Source organism: Mastomys coucha, unplaced genomic scaffold (genome assembly GCF_008632895.1).
Source record: "Mastomys coucha isolate ucsf_1 unplaced genomic scaffold, UCSF_Mcou_1 pScaffold12, whole genome shotgun sequence".
Classification (NCBI taxonomy): Eukaryota; Metazoa; Chordata; class Mammalia; order Rodentia; family Muridae; genus Mastomys; species Mastomys coucha.
This window is the reverse complement of record NW_022196894.1, coordinates 7,041,415-7,060,577: the sequence shown is the minus strand read 5'-3', so window position 1 is coordinate 7,060,577 and position 19,163 is coordinate 7,041,415. Positions and strand designations below refer to the sequence as shown.

General features: G+C 46.7%; 1 protein-coding gene across 11 annotated transcripts in view; it reads right to left on the bottom strand.

The window, feature by feature from the left end:
• Window positions 1-19,163, bottom strand: part of Clec16a (C-type lectin domain containing 16A) — a 216,460-nt gene that overhangs the window by 181,250 nt on the left and 16,047 nt on the right. For 9 of the 11 annotated variants that reach the window (XM_031362528.1, XM_031362522.1, XM_031362461.1 and 6 more), the window contains exons 3-9: window positions 17,663-17,796; window positions 12,648-12,796; window positions 9,426-9,531; window positions 8,098-8,103; window positions 7,541-7,664; window positions 4,028-4,202; window positions 2,691-2,744 (exon numbers count right to left, since the gene is read on the bottom strand). In XM_031362528.1, coding sequence (XP_031218388.1) covers window positions 2,691-2,744; window positions 4,028-4,202; window positions 7,541-7,664; window positions 8,098-8,103; window positions 9,426-9,531; window positions 12,648-12,796; window positions 17,663-17,796 — 748 coding nt within the window. The remainder of the gene's footprint in view (window positions 1-2,690; window positions 2,745-4,027; window positions 4,203-7,540; window positions 7,665-8,097; window positions 8,104-9,425; window positions 9,532-12,647; window positions 12,797-17,662; window positions 17,797-19,163) is intronic. The other 2 variants (XM_031362484.1, XM_031362470.1) reach the window with 1 other exon arrangement.

The following is a 19,163-nucleotide window of genomic DNA, read 5'->3' as shown; positions in this document are numbered from 1 at the left end:
AAAAAAAAAAAAAAAAAAAAAAAAAAAAAAAAAAGTAAAGGCAATGGATGTCAATAGACATAGTACAGTGTGTGGTATATCCATCATATATCTGGATCCCAGGCAGGTGTACAAATTCTAGCAGATAGATTTCTACCTATGGACTGACCCTTGTACATGGACAGATCACTGCCTATGAACAGATAGATCACTACCACTGCTTTTCTCAGATGCCTGCATGGACTCATGCCACAGCCTACGCAATTGCAGACATGATAGGAACTCATGATAGGATGAGATCTCTGAGGAGCCATGTGTGAGGGCCTTTCCAACAGTGGGTGTGGTAAGGACACAGGTGAGTTGCGGGGGGGGAAGAGCAAGTTGGGAAAGTCCCAAGGACTTTTATGGTTGGATTCCTGACTGTGGATGGATCTCTGTGCTCAGATGTTTGCCTGTAAATAGATCTCTGCTTGTGTACTGACCCTTGCCTGTGGACAATCTCTGCAAATAGATCCCTGCAGGTAAACAGATCCTTGTAGGTGATTGCATGCAGTGTTCATTTTCCTGGTTCTAAGCCAGGAGCATGGTGGGAGGAATCCCTACAGGAGAGATACAGAAGCATGCCTAGGCTAGGCCATCTGCTTCACGTTCTTGAGATGAGGCAGCTTACTTTTAGGGATGCCATCACCTAGCACACTAAATTGGTGCCACTGATGTGAGTTTTCATGGTAACTATGCTGAATATATTGGTAAGCATGCATCAACTTTATAGGGATGTAGATGCTTTAAAGGCACAGCATTTAAACTAGACTTTAAGTTTTCACACATCAGGCTACATTATAATTAAACTAAGTGACAGTGTGCTGGAGGAGGATAGCCTCAAGATCTATTCTCTCCCTCTCTCTCTCTCTCTCTCTGTCTCTCTCTCTCTCTCTGTCTCTCTCTCTCCCTCCCTCCCTCCCTCCCTCTCTCTCTCTCTCTCTCTCTCTCTCTCTCTCTCTCTCTCTCTCTCTCTCTCTCTCTCTCTCTCTCTCAGATACTGCAATGCTGGCAGGTTTGTAACAAGTTTGTAATGGGCACCAAGGGCTGTAGTCCTAACTGGCATGGAACTCACTATGTAGACCAGGCTGGCCATGAATTCACAAAACTTGCCTGCGCCTGCCTCATGAGTACTGGAATTAAAGACAGGAGCACTACACCCAGCTAAGGGCTCAAGATTTTTAACTTAAATTTTGTTTTACACTTCTTTACTTGATTTTGTGTGCATGTGTGGGGGCATGTTAGTACCACCATACGCATGTGGACATCAAACAACAGACATGGGTAGGAGGTTCTTACCTTCTACCATGTAGGTTCTAGGTTATCAACTTAGTTCAGACTTGTCCTCAAGACTTTTACCTGCTGAGACATTTTGCTAACCCAAGATTTTTAATTTAGAAGAGCTCTTTTTAAGGGCTATGAAATTAAGAAACAATGAATTAAAGTTATGTGGTTTAGGACATACTGAAGAAATGAGGTGCCTGGGCTGCCCGTCCTTCTCTAGAGAAGAGGCTGAGGGGCGCTCACAGGAGCTAGTGACCATGCTCCTCAGGAACCCTACCCAAGTGATGCTCCAACGGCTGACAGACGGGCGGGGTCATGACAAAGAGTTTCTTGGTTGGACTCCTGTAGCTCTGCTGAGCAACTGACCTGTTTGGGTCCTGCCAGACTCCCAGAATTTCCAGCAGGCAATGCTGGCAGGTTTGCAACAAGTTTCTAATGGGCACAAAGGGCTGCCAGGAGAAGCTGTCCTGTATTGAGGTAGCAGAGGGGCCTGAGAAAGAGCAGGCCTCAGACAGAGTTCTGAGCAAACGGAGTCTCTAGAATGAGGCTCCAGGATGCAAGAAGTGGTCAGGCTATGTCTGGATCTAATCAACCTCCCCACTGTGGGAGGATGGTAACTGAACCTCTTCTCTGGCCTGCAGGAGCCATTATCACCCCAAACTTGAAACAGCAGGGGATCCAAGTAGAAGAGAATCTCACTAAAAGGAATCAACCCTGCTACCATGGCAGACATGGAACAAGAGCTCTAAGCAATCATCTGGCTACTTGACAGCTGGGTGAAGTGGCCCACGAATCTGGACTGCTAGTAATAAAAATATTTCTAAATATTTCTAAGTTATGTAACTGGGTCACCATGGAGTTTTTCTCGTTCTTATAAATATTACATAGTTACAAGATGTGAATGAGGAAACAGTTGTTTAAGGAGGGAGGCAATTAACTGGCTTGAGATTCAAATCTCCGGCTGTGGCTGCTCTAATATCCCTTAGAAGGTGATCTAGAACCAGACCCACCACAGCCCCTCTGCACACAGCCCTGTCAAGGCTGTGTGCTAGACCACAGCTTCAGTGTGCAGTCACGCAGCACTTGTAGCACATTTCTCTCATTTCTAAGCACTGTGAACAAAAGGCCACACAAACCTTCATCTCCAGGATGGAGAAAGGATGAGCATGAGCCAGCTGCTGGGAAGTGTCACCTAGAAACCAACAACATGGATGCCAGGCCTCACTGCCCTTTAGTGTACATCGTCCCTCTTGAGACTAAACCCTACTTGGTGTATGGAAAGCAGCAATTTCCCTTGTGTTGGACAGGGGCCACGGAACTCTAGAAGCATCTGGACACAGTACAGGACTGCATTTGTATAGGAGACACGGGGTGCAGAACAAACATACCTGGGAGAGAAGATAGAGGGACACAGGCAGGCTGATTTTTGGCCGTTCTCCTCCCTATTGAAGGACAGAAGAAATAGGTGGCTCTGGTTACAAAAGGCAAACAGAACACAGAAGACCACAAGCCCTCAGTTCAGACAAGAAGTGAATACCTTCCTCACCGGGCTAGTCAAAAGCCTGCTGAGGTCAGCCTTCCCCTAAGAACCCTGCACCACAGTCCTGGCTTGGCAGCTGATCCAATGGATGCGCTTACTTCCAAGGTTACAGCAATGCTCAGTCCCCAGCTGGGCACCAAGGGCCCTCGGCCTTTTTCAGAAGAGGCCTTCATTACATGGGGAAGGTAAGACTCGGGGCCCTCTGGCCTAAAAAACAAAATAAAACAAAAACACAAAACAAACTGTGGCTTGCCCTCAGCATCAAGATGGCCCATGTCAGAGCAGTCCTGTGAGGGAGGGACCTTTAGGCCCTGGGTTTTTGTGCCTTGTCCAAAGACAAAGGCAGAAATGACTGCAATCCTAGGTCTCAGTGCTGCTCGCCAGAGCTGCTCCAGTAATGAGCCGGAGCTGTGACTTGCTTTTGCTGTATTTACTTATTAGTTGGAAGAATGCATATGTCCTAGGTCCAAAAAAAGACATCATGCCTTTGGGACACATCTAATGAGATGCCTTGCAGGGAGATAGCTTCTGCTGGCTACATCTGTGTTCCCTTGCCCTTTCTTCTTTTAACCTTAACTCTGAAGGGACAACTAAGGCCTCTCTTCCTGAAGCGGCTCTTCTCCCAGGGATCCCAGCACCAGCCACTCATGGTATTGCTTAGAGACAGGTTACTCACATAGATGACCTGTCCTAAGCCAAGCCTGCTCCACTAGGTGAACTCCCTGAAATAAGATGGTCTCCTAGGAAGTCACCATCCCCTATCCCATAGAGGACTCAGGCTGACAACTTGTATGCAATCAGGAGACTTTTCCCTGAGTATGCTCCAGCACTCCCTATGCATTTCATATGAAAGTTCTGATGCTGCCTGGGAATTCTCTGACAATTAGCTGGAGTGAACATCAGAGAAAGCTAGGGGACAGCACACTCATAGAAGGGTGCGCAGGAGCACAGAGGCTGAGTTCTAGGGTCCCTCACGTCCCTGACACCAGGAATATTACATTTCGTGGTCACTCTCTCATCAAGAACAGAAGGCCTTTGAAAGGCCTTTGAAGGCTTTGAAAGGCCTTTCCCTAGGGTGTGAGGCTTTGCTACGTCCACTCTCACTCCCAGAGGCTGCTCCAGGCAAAGGCAGCATTGTCCCTCGGAAGACACACTCAGGAGGCAGTGGTCTAGCTGCAGACTCACCTTGTCGGGGTTCTCCAGGGAGTACACATAGAGCGGCAGAAAAAGCCTGTTGAGCAGGTGGTCCGTGAGTACATCATTAAGGAACTCGCAGTTGATGATCAGGATGTCGTTGAGATAGTGCAGATGGTCCAGGTGCTCAGCCACCAGGTCACTTAGTTTCCCCCGATTCCGGTGCCTGTGAGAGAAATGTTCCTCTCAGTCCAGAGGCCAAGGCTTGGGGCCTTCAGCATAAACCGAAGATACATGTGGAGACACATTCACTCTAGCATCCAAGCTAGTGTAAGTTAGTGTAGATAATCTACACTAGGGAAGCTTATGTAGATAATCTCTTGATTATCCACACTGCCCCTGACAGGAAGACAGACAAAATAATACACAGGACCACTGAAAAACATTTTAGAACTCTTGGAGCTCTTTCCCCCTGATGGCCTTTGGCACAGGCACCCTACAACTGCAGCTCCAAACAAGTCAGGGCAAGCTAAGCAAAGAAAAACAGTGAAGCCATTGTACAATGGCAGTCTAGTCACTGGCCAACATGGAAGATTCCCCAGCTTCCATATGACCAGTAAGTACTAAGGGACCAGAAGTCCCAGCAAGCCAAGTACTCCAGAAGTAAGAAATCATGAAGAAAGAAGGCCTTACTCCAAAGCTCTGGCTACTACATGGCAGGGACACTGAACAAAGACACACTCTTCCTCAAGTCCTTGCTGGAGGCATCTATGACCTTGTGGCAAGCAACAACCATGCTGCCTGCTTCTAGGGTGCAGTCAAAGAACAGAGTGAAAGCAGCCAGAAACAGAGTTCACTAGCTCGAAAGCAGAAAGTGGGCAAAGAGCAATCAGTTGGGGAGCAGGGCACTGTACCTGTATCAGGATTACTACTACCCAAGTTACAGATGGCCATTTCAGAAGACAGACAAGAGACTTGGAAAAGGCAGAGCAAAGAAGTGTTCCAATGGGGCCACCACTAATGAACACCCACTGTTGCCCTCTGGACCTCCTACCTGACAGGTTTTCGTGTTTCACTCTCCCCCTAGACAATCTAAAGCATGTTTAAGATCCTCCCAGAAGTAGCGTGCACCGGGCAGGAGACAGGTTCAGATTTGCTTCCCCTTCCCCTTTCATCAGCTGTTCCACACTCTTACAAAATACCGATCGGAAATCTGCTCTGCAAAGCCCAAATATGAGAATCTATAATCCCACCTTACCAGAGACCCAGAAAACACAGACACACACACACACACACACACACACACACACACACACACACACACACAAAATGTTCCATACTGCTCCTTTAAGATACAATCAAAAATAGGCTTTAGTAGGTTTTTAATATTTCCTTCAGTTTTTAATATTTCCTTCACTTTTTAAAATTTCCTTCAGAAAAACTTTACTGAAGTGCTCTAGTGGGTTTAATAGCATCTGTCATATCTGACCCAGCTACCCCAATCCAGAGAAAAAATTGTGTGCATGAAACTGGGGACTAAGCCTAGAGCCTCATGTGACTTTGGCACAAATTCTACAACAGAGCTCCACCCCTAGTCCTCTTTTTACTTTATTTTGAGACAGTCTTACTAAGTTGCCCAGCCCGTTGGCATGGAACCCACTATATAACCCAGACAGACCTTGGGCTTTTGATGTACTTGCGTACGCAACCTGCGGATCTGGGAGGTCAGGCCTGAGCTGAGGTCCAGCTGAGGAAGCTTAAGTCACTGGACTTCTGTGCTGACAGTCCCTCCACCTTCGGTGGAGCCTGCACTGCTCCCAGTCTGCAGCTGAGCCTTTGTAGGTGCTGCTCACTGGACTTACCTCACCACAGAAATCTGCCCCTCACTGCCCCACGCCCCCGTAGTATTTACCGGGTAACTAGGTTGACATTATCATTACTAGTCACTGCTGAGCTCCACAGAAGACCTGGAGTTCACTTCCTTCCATGAAGGCTGGGATCCATATGGCTCTTATCTTCCAGAAGGTCCAGTCAGCCCACCTCCAGCATTTCCCTAGCCTTGCTTCTTTCTCAGTGCTGCCTGGCTCCCCATGCCCAGGAGACTTCTTTCTGGTCCCTCCCGTGTCCCGACCCCACCTCAGGGTACTTTTGACAAGGCTAGGCAGAGCCTGTTCTTGAAGCCTTTTTCTCAGCTGATGGGAAGGTAATGTCAAGAGGCACTGTCAATTGTTCTGACTTGGAGAGGTGCTATTAGCCATGGAATACAAGAAGCAAGCCATGCAGGCTGCTCAACATTCTGCAAAGCAAAGTACCCAGTTCAGAAAGGTCAAAAGTATCAAGACAGTTAAAGCCACTGTGGAACTTTAAATTCTCACTCTGAGGACATGGTCACCACCACCATCCTTTTCTTGGGGGGGGGGGGGGGGAGATAGGGTTTCTCTGTGTAGCCCTGGATGTCCTGGAACTCACTCTGTACACCAGGCTGGCCTCAAACTCAGAAATCCGCCTACCTCTGCCTCCCAAGTGCTGGGATTAAAGGCTTGTACCACCACTGCCCGGCCACCACTATCATCTTAAACCATGTTTTAAATGTTTTTCTTGAGATATGATTCACTGATAAATAAAACTCATTAATTTCATGTACATATTTTAATGGGTTTCTTACATTTTTGGTTTTTTTTTTTTCTTGGAGTGCTAGCACCTGAACTTAAGGCCTCAGCAAGTGCTCTCTAGAGGCCTCATGTATGTTCACCACATCTGTTCTGTAACATTTTTAATCTTATCTGTCAAAAGCCCTGTACTCAGCAGCAGCAGCAGCTTTCTGACCACGCCCCCAGAAACACCCCCTCATCCTTTCCCCCAGCCTAGGAAACAACTCTGTCTTTAGATTTGCTCCTTCGGGGTACTTCAGTGACATCCTGGGCTGGGAGGCACTTGTTTTTGACGCTCCCTCACTCAGGCCAAGTATTAGAGGTTTATCACAGCATGTGTCAGCACTGCACAGTCATAGCTAAGTACTATTCCACTGCATGGACAGATCCCATTTCGGCCATTTTGTGTTCTGTGTGGAAAGAGGGTACAGTATACGTGCATGTGTTTGTGTGTGGTGCTTGTGTGTGTATCTACCTTTTATGAAAGACAGGGCATCTCACTGGTCTGGAACTCACCAAGTAGGCTAGCTGGCCATAAAGCTCCAGGGACGTGCCTTTCCAGTCACTGGACCCTGCACTTCCATGTAGCTTCCGGGAATAGAACTCAGGTCCTCAGGTTTGTGAGGCAAGTCAACCATGTGCTCAGCTCTGCATTTTGGTGGTTCACACACTCTCACTTTCTGATCAGCAGCCCCACAGCCCCAGCTATAGGCAGTGCTGCCCCAGTGCCCGTAGGGAAGCACGTGGGAAAACTCAAACTTCCCAGCATCCCAACCAGGTGAGCAGAGCCTTCTGAAGCCTGCAGCACTGACTGCCTGCATAGACACAGTGCTTCTCTCCTCTCCACTTTTGCTTGGTGGAAACACATCCTCAGCATCCTGTTCTCCAATGAGACAGCTCGAACATTACTTACTCCTCATCCGTCTGCACACAGTTGTCAAGTTCAATCACGTGGCTCCCAATGAACCAGACCAAATTGGAGAAGTACGGGACAGCAGTTTTGTCTCGGATGTAGTGCAGCATGGCCTGGTTATCCACTGAGAGGATGCACAAAAGAAGAGACAGTAAGTCACCAAAATAACTCAAGGACAGTTTAAAAAAAACAAAACACCCAAACAAACAAAAACCACCATGAAAAACCTTGCTACCATCTGAGACTCTGTCTTTCCTGAAAATACTTGGAAATATTTATCTTAGTTATCACACTTGGAAATATTTATCTTAGTTATCACACTTGGAAATATTTATCTTAGTTATCACGCAAAGCTGTGCTGGTGCTAAGTCTCTTAGCTAACGCACTTCGTTGTCACTGTTATAACTGAGGAAGGGACACTCTGGGCACTGGAGAGGTTGGACATCAGCAAGGGCAAGGCCTGACTACACTGAGAACACAGCACTCTCAAACCAAGTCTCCTGTATTTACTTGTAAGGCAAGCTCAGAAAGAGGAAAACCAGAGGTTAATAACTTACATGACACTGGAATAAGGAACAGGAATCGGCATTGGAGGAAAGGCAAAAACAGACAACAGTTAACAGGGTTAGGAACTGGGAAGGTGAGATAGCAGCCCAGAAGGACAGAGCTAGTCAGGAGGCATCTAAACAAAAAGACACAGTTAGAAGAGAGCAAGAGAAAACAGAGCATAGGGCAGTGGAACTAACTGTGCATGACCAAGGCCGCAAGCTCAGAAGTCTGCCAAGTCAATAGCTGCACAGTGAACCAAGTCTGAAGGCTGGGAGAGCAGATTAGGGAGCTGGAGCCCTAGCCCAGAAAGGAACAGTTGCTTCTCAGCCTCTGGCCACTTAATTCCCCATGGGAGTGTGGGCCCAGAATACCCAAATGCACATCTATCTGCAAGTCAGAACTGCACAGTATAAAAATCTCCAAATTTTTAAATTTTAAAGCAAATAGACACACACACACACACACACACTTTCTTTTTTAAAGACAAGGTATTTCCTGGATGTTCTGTATATTTTTTTCCAAGACTATCTGAGCCAACTTAAATGTGTTTGAGGGCTGGTTTGTGTCTAGACTCTCAGTTTTCCATCTCTGGATGGACCCAATTAGGCTCTGAGAAAAGCTCTTAAATTAAAGGATCTTCCCTGGCCTTCCACTGGTATTACATCTCACGTAATACTACCTTGACTCATGAAAGTCAAAGCCCTTGAATGGCCAAGAAACTAGAGGCCCAGCTTTGCTGTGGTTACCACAAGGAAATTAACCAGCCTTTAGGAATTGTCTTAAGAGGGCCAGTTCCAGCTCCAAAACCTTGCAGGCAGGCAGCCTGTATGCCAGCACGGGCAGGCCTTGTGGAGAGACTCTACTGGACACAGTGTTGAGCATTAAGATCATCTGAGAGGAGGAAGGAAGGCTGCATCTGTTAACACTAGCCTTGGTGGCTGGCTGGGAATACAATACTGCCTCCTACTGCTTGTGATGTGAAATACTCTCATGCATATTTAAAGATAAATTATAATACAAATAGCTGTAACAGTATATTCTATAAGCCAAAACACAAAAATTTAAAGCTAAAATTTTCAAGACAGTTTTGCTTTATCTAGCCTATGACCACTCCAAATCCCTCAAAGACTTCTTGGGATAGACTAACATGGGGCAGCAGCAGGGAGCAATACTAGAGCATACAGCACAAAGATTTCCACAAGGAGCAGTGATGTGCCTGCAAGCCTTTGTCAGACAGGCAGTCATGGCTCCTACTAGGCAAGCTCTCCAGGAACTTGGAACAAAGTCTGTGGTAGCACTTGGCTTACCATCTGAGGCCCAAGCACGGGACACTCACCTTTGTAGACGTTCAAGGTGATGGTTCTCACAGCAATTCGAACCATGCTTTCGGGATGATTGAAGAACTTGATGGCTTCTGTGTACAGGGCAAAGTCATTGGTGTGCTAAAACAGAAAATGGCCCCAAAAGTTACAAGGCCACAAGACAGACCTTCTTCCACACCTTTCTGAAATGGTTAGATTGTGATAAAATAGAACAAAGACAAAGTAAAACCAACCAGATGTCACCATGATGGGAGGTGAGGAAGAGGAAATGTCCACAGAATGTCTGACCTGGCCTGCATGTTTAGCTGTGCAGGGAGGTATTTCTGAGCCCATTTCTTCATCTATAAAACTGGGGTACTAGCACACACTTTCTGGCCTCTAGGATGAAATGAGGTCATTTCTCGTCCGGTGCTCAGCCTAGCCCTTGGTACCTACCTACAGTGCATGGAGAATAGTGCTAGTTATTTATGTCAGACCTGATTGATTAAAGACTAAGTTGGACTAAGTTCAACATCTATTGGCTGTTATACCATTCTCCATTTGAAAACACTAAAAGTGTAGCATTATCAGGGAGGCAGAGGGTCTTGGGAGTCTCCTGCTGTTAAAAGGAGACAAAGAGAACCAATTAAATGGTTCAAAACAAGACCCACTGCCTCAGCCTGAGAGGACTGAACAAAAATGGCCTGGCAGTGTACTTTGCTGCCCTCTTGTGGCAAATGTTTCTATATCATTCAGGAAGCCAGTTTGTGAGTGGCTCAGGAGAGACAGGATGATAGAGGTCCTCTAGGCCAGCCCTTCCTGGAATGGAACAGGAGACTCAAAATAACAACAGGGCAATTATAAGGGCAATTCCATTTTGAGGACTGGCAATCAAGTATGAATCTAAAAAGTGGAAACTACTAACCTGGCTTAGATACACACACACACACACACACACACACACACACACACAAAACAAAACAAAACAAAACAAAACAAAACAAAACAAAAAAACCCACAAGGCTTCTGGGATGCCCAACTCTTCCAGACCTATGACTTCTGCCCTCCCACTATAACTTAGAGGGCAACTGAGCAAAGAATGCTCTGGTCTTCACTCTACTCTGGGTTTTCTTCTACATGGGAGAGCCTTTGGGTGAAAACTGTTCCCTGCACATGTTTACCAAGCACCTATGTGTCAGGGACAAGATTCTATCATGTTATTTTCTAAAGTGCATTCATGTTTTTGGCTCTTGGCTAGCATTTCCTTCTGAGAGAGACTAATGAATCATGAAAATCAAAGTTCAGACTGTTGCCATAGCAATGAAGAGTTGATGGCTGGTTTTAGCCCAAACTCAGAAAAGTTTGGGATTGTGGTCTGACTTCAAAAACATGTTTTGAGAATGTGGGATAACCACTCAGGTAATACCTGCCACACAGACAACATGCAGCTGGCTGCATAATATCTAGCTCCCAAGGCGGTCCCCAAACTTGTTCACCACCTGTGTCACACTCATGCTGGACCCACCCACAGAGGCAGATCATGCTTGTGTGACCAAAGAGTATGCTAGAAGTAAGTGTGTGACATGAGACATGGACAGCAGCAACTGTGTGTGTGTGTCTATGTGCGTGTGTGTGTGCGTGTGCATGTGCGTGTCTGTGTGACATGACGCTGGCATGGACAGCATCACTGCTTGCTATGGTCTGCTGGCTGACTCACTCTAAGGAAGCTGGCTGTAAGGATGCTATAAGGATCCTGGGAAGAGGCTCCTGAAAAGAAGCTGTGGTCTCCCATGCAGAGCGAGCTTCAGCTAACCACCATAACAGTGAAGTAGACCCTCCAGCCACATTCCAGCCTCCAGAGGACATCAGCTTCTTGGGGCACTGAGTAAAATAGCTCTAGTAAGCCAAGCCTGAAGTCCAGACACACTGAAAAGACTGTGGTGCAACTCTAACCAGTGAGACATAGGGAGAAGTCTGAGGGAGACTTCTCAGATTTTTCTGAAAAAGTTTTCTCAAAAGGGATACAAGAAAGGAAATGGTATCAGAAATTCTGACAACAGCATGTGACTGAGTGATGTCTGGAGCTACGGCAGTCACATGACCACATGGAACCAAGCCTTGAACAGATGCCAGTTGCAGTTACTGAGCAGGAAGTTGGAAAGCCCTGGGCCCTTCATACAGTGAGCCAACACATGAATGAGGCAGACACAGCTGCAATCTGTACTTTCAACTACATGAGCTAAACTGAGCTTACTCTCAAGCTCCTTGGCGCTATCAGAGGAGAAGCGATTAATTTATGTAAGTTGTTAACAGCTCTCCCAAGGAACGTGAGGGACCTAACCCCTCAAGGACAGCGAGTTTATCACTTCACACAACTCTGAAGATAGAATCTCATCTAGTGAATCCCTGAAATCCATAACCAGGTATATAGTTTCACAAAGGAGGGGGCTCAGAGAGGCCTGGAAGTTCTCTTGTCACACTCCAAGGAGAAGAAAAGCTGAGCCTAAATGGAGTTTCTTCTGTTTCCAACAAGGTAACCTCTGGATACTTCCTCCATGCCAAGTAGGCTGAAGTTTATATTAAAATAGAAAGGCAATTTGTTCAATTAAAGAAAAAGTTTGTGCCATGTGTGGTGGTGCACATCTGTATTCCCAGCACTTGGGAGCTGGGGCAGGTGGTTCACAGAGTTTGAGGCCAGTCTGGTCTACAGAGTGAGTGCCTAGACAACAGAGGTTACACAGAGAAACTCTGTCTCAAAAGTCAAAAGGAAAAGAAAAAAAAGAAAAAGAAAAAGAAAAAAGTTTGTGGGGGTTCAGCAGTGGAGAACATCTCCTAAACAGTCATGAGGACCAGAGCCCCTGGCCGAGCACTCACTTAACAAGCCCGACATGGCCTCGCAGGCCTCTAACCCCACCATGGAGACATGCAGAGACAGGGGGTCAGAGGCTTGCTGGCTGCCAGCCTACCTGAAAGACACAAACAAGCTTCTGGCCCAGGAAGAGATCCAAAGGAACAAACCAGAGAGGGATAAAGTAGGAATTTTACAGCCCTTGCTTGGCCTCCAGAAACCCAGAATACACATGTACATACTTGCACACATGCCCCCACGTATGTGCACACACACGCACACCACATATTTAAAAACAAAAAATTTTATTTAAGTATACCAAAGCCTGTGCTCAGGAAAGTGCTTTGTAGAGCAAAGGCCTCCATGCTTGGATTAGCTTGACAGTACACACCTGTTGGTCGCCACTCACCTCATTGTAAAAGAAATGGACAGTGTGGTTGTTGAGCTTTAATGAAAGTGTTTTCAGGAACGATATGTAATACGCCATGATCTCCTCATCGGAAAAGTCAAATTTATGGACAATGATCGAATTTACATAGTTATTAGACAGCAAATAATCTAGGAGAGAGAACACAAAGTGGAACAGGTGAGCTTGTACTGGGGAGATGCCAGCAAAGGCTGCTGGGTAAGGAGCACAGCTCAATTAGTGAGCACAAAGAGCAGCTTAAGCTTCACCCGTTAAAGAAAGCACACACTATGCAGAAGCGCCAGCAAGCACAGGCCCTTCCAGGACGGAGCCTGTGGCCAACCTTGTGAACCCAAAGAGACAGACTCAAGCATGTTTTCTGTTCATTGCTAGCCCACATGGCCATCAGAAGACATTTTCAGGCCTGAATGCCAAAAAGGGCTGCATGTGTCTCCAATCTCTACCCACTGACAGTCTCCTCAGAGTCCCTGCATTCCCACCGTGTGTCCAACACCAGGTTGAGCACCTCAGGCCCTAGTTCCCCAGCACTTACCTAGTTCTAAGGGGAACAGCACTACTCACACCCCGACCTCTGTCGGGGAGGCTGCCACAGTCAACCAAGCACAGACCTTATGAAGGAATACACCCAAGGCAGTGAAGGTGTCAACACCACTAACCCAGACAGCAAGATCAGCCAAATCAACCCTAGTGATCAACATAGTGAAAGATAATGCAGCCAGGCGGCTCTTGTGCCTCTAAGACCTGAGGCAGTTCTTGGGGCCAGCTCCAAGAGAGGCCAGGAGAATGGGGCAGGGCCCTAAAAATCTTGAACACATTATTAAGTGAATCATGGTCACGAGTGCTACAGGTAAGCTTGCTATATGTGGAAATGGAACTGTATATAACCTCAAGTTCCTGCACATACGTATTTAACACACAAGCATGTGAGCCTCAGGTGTCTGCTTGAGGGACATATATACAGATGTATGCTTTGTAGGCCCCCACTCAGTTAAGGCCCAGTACGTTTGCAGTTCCTCAGGAAGCCTGTTCATACCCCTGCCCTGTCAGCATCTTCTCTCAAGACAGGGGACCACTTCAACCCCATCTCTACAGATTTGTACACCTTCTTGTGAACTTTACACAGAGGAGTCAAACAGGATGAGGGTGTTAGTGTCTGGCCTCTCAACTTGTCACTGCATCTGAGTGTTGTCATTGCCAAACTACCTCCCCCTCTTTGCTGCTGTCTAGTGCATTTTTAAAACTGTCCCCAACTTACTTATCCACCTATGATTTACCATGTAACATAAAACTTAGGTGCTTCTGATAACTGGAACACTTGTGATCTGGCAATGGGAATAGGAGAAGGGGATTAGGATATCTCAGTGAGCTCTATATTTATAGGCCAGTGGCTTCTGGGCCACAAATGGCACAAAAGCTAGTAGCTTCAGATATGTGAAGAAAGTCTCGCTACATTCTACACCTGGGACAGCCTCAAGGTTCATCTGCTCCCCACAGGGACTTCTCTAAGTCCTCTACAAGGCTCTGTGGGGGTTAGGGATCAGTAAAGGGGCCCATTGTGAGGCTGGGATTTTTCTACTACCCCCTCACTATAGCTGACATTCTGTGGTATTCTGTTATAATAAACCTGGGAGTCAGTAAGTAATCTCAGTCTCTTGGGCCTCTGTTACTTAGGTCACCAAACAAACAGGCAACAGTAGTCACTGTACAAAGCTTCCCTGTAATAGCGTAATAGTGAAAACCTGGAAAGCACCTAGATGCCCACAGTCAGGTTCATTTAATAACAATACAGACCAGGGAGAGTCACATGCAGGAACAGAAGACAACACGGGTGGGAGCAGAGTGAGTAGGACGGCCTGCATGGCTGGTGGGAGCAGAGTGAGTGGGACGGCCTGCATGGCTGGTGGGAGCAGAGTGAGTGGGACGGCCTGCATGGCTGGTGGGAGCAGAGTGAGTGGGACTGCCTGCATGGCTGGGTGTATGGCTGGTGGGAGCAGAGTGAATGGGACTGCCTGCATGGCTGGGTGCATGGCTAGTGGGAGCAGAGTGAGTGGGACCGCCTGCATGGCTGGGTGCAGGGCGGGAGGCTACAGGCGCCTGACTGCACTTCTGGGATTACGTTCTGCTGTTTTACAATGACTCCCCCACTAAAACTGATAAATAAAAATAAAAGCAGTGTGGCATAATGGTATACATATAACTGTGATGGTGGCACATACCTTTAAACCCAATGCTTTGGAAGCTAAGGCAGGGGGACTGAGAGTCTGAGGCCAAACTGGACCACAAAGAGAACACTGCCTCAGAAGTTGTTTTTAATAAACTGCCTTGAAAGCCAGAGGTGTGTCTGTTGGGCTTCTCAGGCAGCTCCCACACTGCTCCCACTTCCTTTTAGAGCCATGCACATGTCAGATCACTTTTGAACAGAATCTGAAATAGTTAACAGCAATGCAGAGGCAGAAAGGATCATCAGGGGCTATGTGTGGGGGAAGTGGGGAGGCTGGATAAAGGTCCCAAGACCTTAGCCTTGTGAGGCAGCTAAGTTCTCCATTACAGACTGGTGACTGGTGGGGACAGCTAATGGCCCCCACTTAGAGGTCTGAAATTCTCAGCCAGGAGGTTCTGGAAGGTGATGAACATGTCAGCTGCACAGCAGAGACCACCTCAAAGGGTTCACATCACATCTTCAAGATACTTCACTAAGAAGCTAAGACTTTCAAAGGATGGACTGTTAATCCTAGTCCTAGATGGATTTCAAAAGGGTCGCCAAGATAAAACTCCAGGGACCCCATATTAAAGCTCAAGACTCTGGAATTGTCCCAGTGGCCTCAGAACAACCCTGGGTGTTCAGTTCCTCTTGAGCTCTGAGCTCGCACCTCAGAGCATTATCTTCCCCTCAGAGCTCAGAAACCACACTTGTTCCACATCCAGCGAAATAGAAGCCGATAACAAGGGAAACTACGCAGGGAGATATGAATTAGCTCCATCTGTCAGATTGCAGTCAGGGGAAGGAGGAGGAGGGTGCATCTGTGGCTGCAGCACCACCTAGTGGCCACTGCTAAGGTCATCACTGTGCTCTGGGGGCTCCACCATTTTTCTCTTGCCTTCAAGAGCAGGGCCTGCCACTGTGCTGCATTTGAAGTAAGCTAGCACAGAATGAGATCAGGCTGGCTCAGTCCCAGCATGGATAAGGACCTGGTAATGTGCTGCTGAAGGTCTGTCCTGGGTACTGCAGGATGCTTAGCAGCTTCCCTCTACTTGGATGGACTATGACAACTAAGAGCAGCTCCAGAAAATACCAGCACCACATTGAGGACCCCTGAGCTTATTCTCCTGTGCTGAAATCTCATTTCTACTCTGGACTTTCTGGACTGGTTACTTTCGGTCCATGACTCAAACTTTCTTGGAGTTATTTATAATGACAGCCTCAGTAGTCCCTGCCTCCCAGAAAAATAAATGGGGCTTACTGAGGGTTGAACTGAGTTAAACTCTTGCTTGTTGGGCAACAAAACTGAAGCAGAGAGGTGGGGGCTAAGGCCTCTCTGGCCTTCTTTCTCCATTGCTCTTAGAAGTGCTGGCCTATGCACTCCTCAGCCATTAGATCTTTAAAACTGAACCATGCAGAGGGAATGCAGCAGCCTGCTCCCCTAATGAGTCAATCAGCAGGAGACCCCTCTCGTAGTCCTTAGAACCCTACCACACTGAACTACCCTCAACATATTTAAAAGCTACAAGTGTTGTTCCCAATGTGACTGCATGTGATGACAGGACTTTCAGGAGTAATTAAGGTTAAATGAGTTTTCAAGATCAGGGTCCACCCCTGACAGAATCAGTGACACAACAGAGTCAGAGAGACCAGAGATTGAGCTCTTTGACTTCATTCTCTCACAGGCAGGGCCAGGTACTGTGAGAAGGCAGCTAAGGCCTAATGTGTCAAGTTTCATATGTCATAACCTCTATTCCTGTAATGAGGCCATGTTAGGATATAAGGCTTAGGGAGTGGTATTTAGGTGATGGAATGAAGCTGTCATGAGTGGGTTAATGTCTTTCTCACTGTGAATTTTTCCTCTCCTGGTTTTTGACTAGTTAGTTACCTTAAGAGCAAGTTCCTGTGGGCTGACAAGATGGCTCAGAAAGTAAAGGTTCTTGCCACCAATCCTGAGACCCACAGACAGAAGAAGAATGGTCACCACTCACTTCTGAGCACGTGCACACACTCATGTGCATATATGCACGCAAATAAGTAAATGCAATCAAACTTTTTAAAGGAACACTTGAAGCTTTGCAATGGGGATTACCTGCACTGTAAAGCTCACAGATTAAAAAAAAAAAAATCAGGTTACCATGTGCTTAATGTGCAAATATATGGTCTTTTTTACAGACTTTTTGGCTGTGAGTTGAAGCAGCAGAAGGTTCTCACAAGACATGGATACCTAATTTTGAACTTCTTGGCCTTCAAAATCTTAAGCCAAAATAAAGCTCATTTCTTTAAATGACCTAATTTCTCAGAGCTTAAGAGATGACTTGGTGGTTAAGAGCACCAGCTGCTCTTCTAGAAGACCTGGGTTTGATTTCCAGAACACACATGGTGGCTCATAGCCAGCCTTTAATTCCAGTTCCAGGGTATCCAATACCCATTTCTGGCCTCAGCAGGCATTAGGCACTCACATGGAACATAGATATACGTGCAGGCAAAACACCCATGCACTTAAGAAGTAAAAAATATTTTTAATTACTTAGTCTCAGTGAATTTGTTACAATAACAGACAACAGATTCAGACAGCAGCTCTCTATAAACTAAGAAGAAACCCCCACCAGAAAACAGCCCTGATCTCAGCTTCAAATTGGCTATCCATCTTCTAGAACAGTGGGCAACATACTTTTACTGTCCAAGCCACTAAGCCTATTGGGGTAAAGCCTGGGCAGAATAAAATGGGTGGGACACACACATGAAACCACCCGACACTGAGCAGTACACAGGCAAATGGCAAGAACATCCTTACAGAGTGATGTCTCGTGGCTGATGTTCTCAAAGAGAATGTTCAGGGTCTGTAGCAGCTGGACACACACATAACGGCCTGATTTCTGCCGCAGAATGTTCAAGAAGAAAACAAACATGTTCTTCTCCAGGAAAAAGCTGGGAAAGAACAAGAAAGGATCAGTGGGTGATACGCTCACAGCTACTATGTGTAGGCTCACCCTATGAAGACCACCCGCGGCACGACTAGACTGTGACACTTGCCTAGATAGCCTCAGTGCCCATGATCCCATCTGCAATGGAGAACAACACATGCACTCTGACTCTTTCTCTTCCTGTCTACGCAGACCAGGGCGGTGCTACTTATGTGAAATGGTGAACTAGATTCTGACAGAATGGGGATGCTCTTTTGCTGCTAAGTGACCACAGTAGTCTGTGCACTACAAGCATCGTTCCCCAGCACATACACAACCTGAATCCTTAGCTTCCCATAAAACCTATTTCCTTTGTGCTCCCAGCAAGGCCCAAGGAAGCTGAGTGACAGCAGAGCTTTTCACTTCTGTTGTCAAGTGTGCAGTTTTGAGATCTCTGGGCAAAGAACTTGAAAAAAGGTGAAGACAACGATGTGGAGGCATCCTACAGTCCCCAGGTCTGCTTCTGCTTTCTTGTGCTGGAATGACACACAGCCAGGAGCACTGGCCAGGTACACACCTCAGTTCTCTCTCTCTCTCTCTCTCTCTCTGTGTGTTAGAACTAGGACCTTCCTTTAAGAAAGATGTTGTTTGTTTCTACATATTTGTTTAGTGTATTTGAACAGGATCAGTTTGGAATAATCAAAGGCTGGGATACAGCTCAGCTGTAGAGTGCTTGCCCAGCAGAACATAAGGCAAGTGTGGAAGCATGCATCTGTAATCCCAGCACTTGGGCAGAGGCAGGAAAACCTGAAGTTCAAGGTCATCCTCTTAGCTACACTGAATTCAAAGCTAGCTTGGAATATAGGAAACTGTCTCTGAGAAGGAAGGAAGGGAGGGAGGGAGTGAGGAAGGGAGGGAGAGAGAAAGACAGGCAGACAGACAGAAAGGGGGTAAGGAAAGAAAGAGGGGAAGGAGAGAGAGGAAGGAAGGAAGGAAGGAAGGAAGGAAGGAAGGTAGGTAGGTAGGTAGGTAGGCAGGTAGGCTGGTTGGATAGAAAGACAGAGAGAAAAGGAAAAGTCCCTGTAGTCACATAAGTCTGCTGGTTGACTCAGTTCTTGGTGGTCCTCTCTCCTCACCTGTCAGCTCCATAGGGACCAGTTGCCTGACACTCACTGCCACATAATTTTGTTTGAATCCATAAAGCGAATAATAAAATAAGTGAGTGATAAAATATGACCTTAAAAAACTGTCAGTTCTTTTCTTGCTCTGAGTCCAGGAGCTTGCCTACTTACACACACTGCTCCAACTGACCCCAGAGCATTTCAGGCACCTGACCTATTTTGTCTGCCTCCGCTTTAGGTTATAAAAAGCAGCGGTTCTCCTGAATCATGA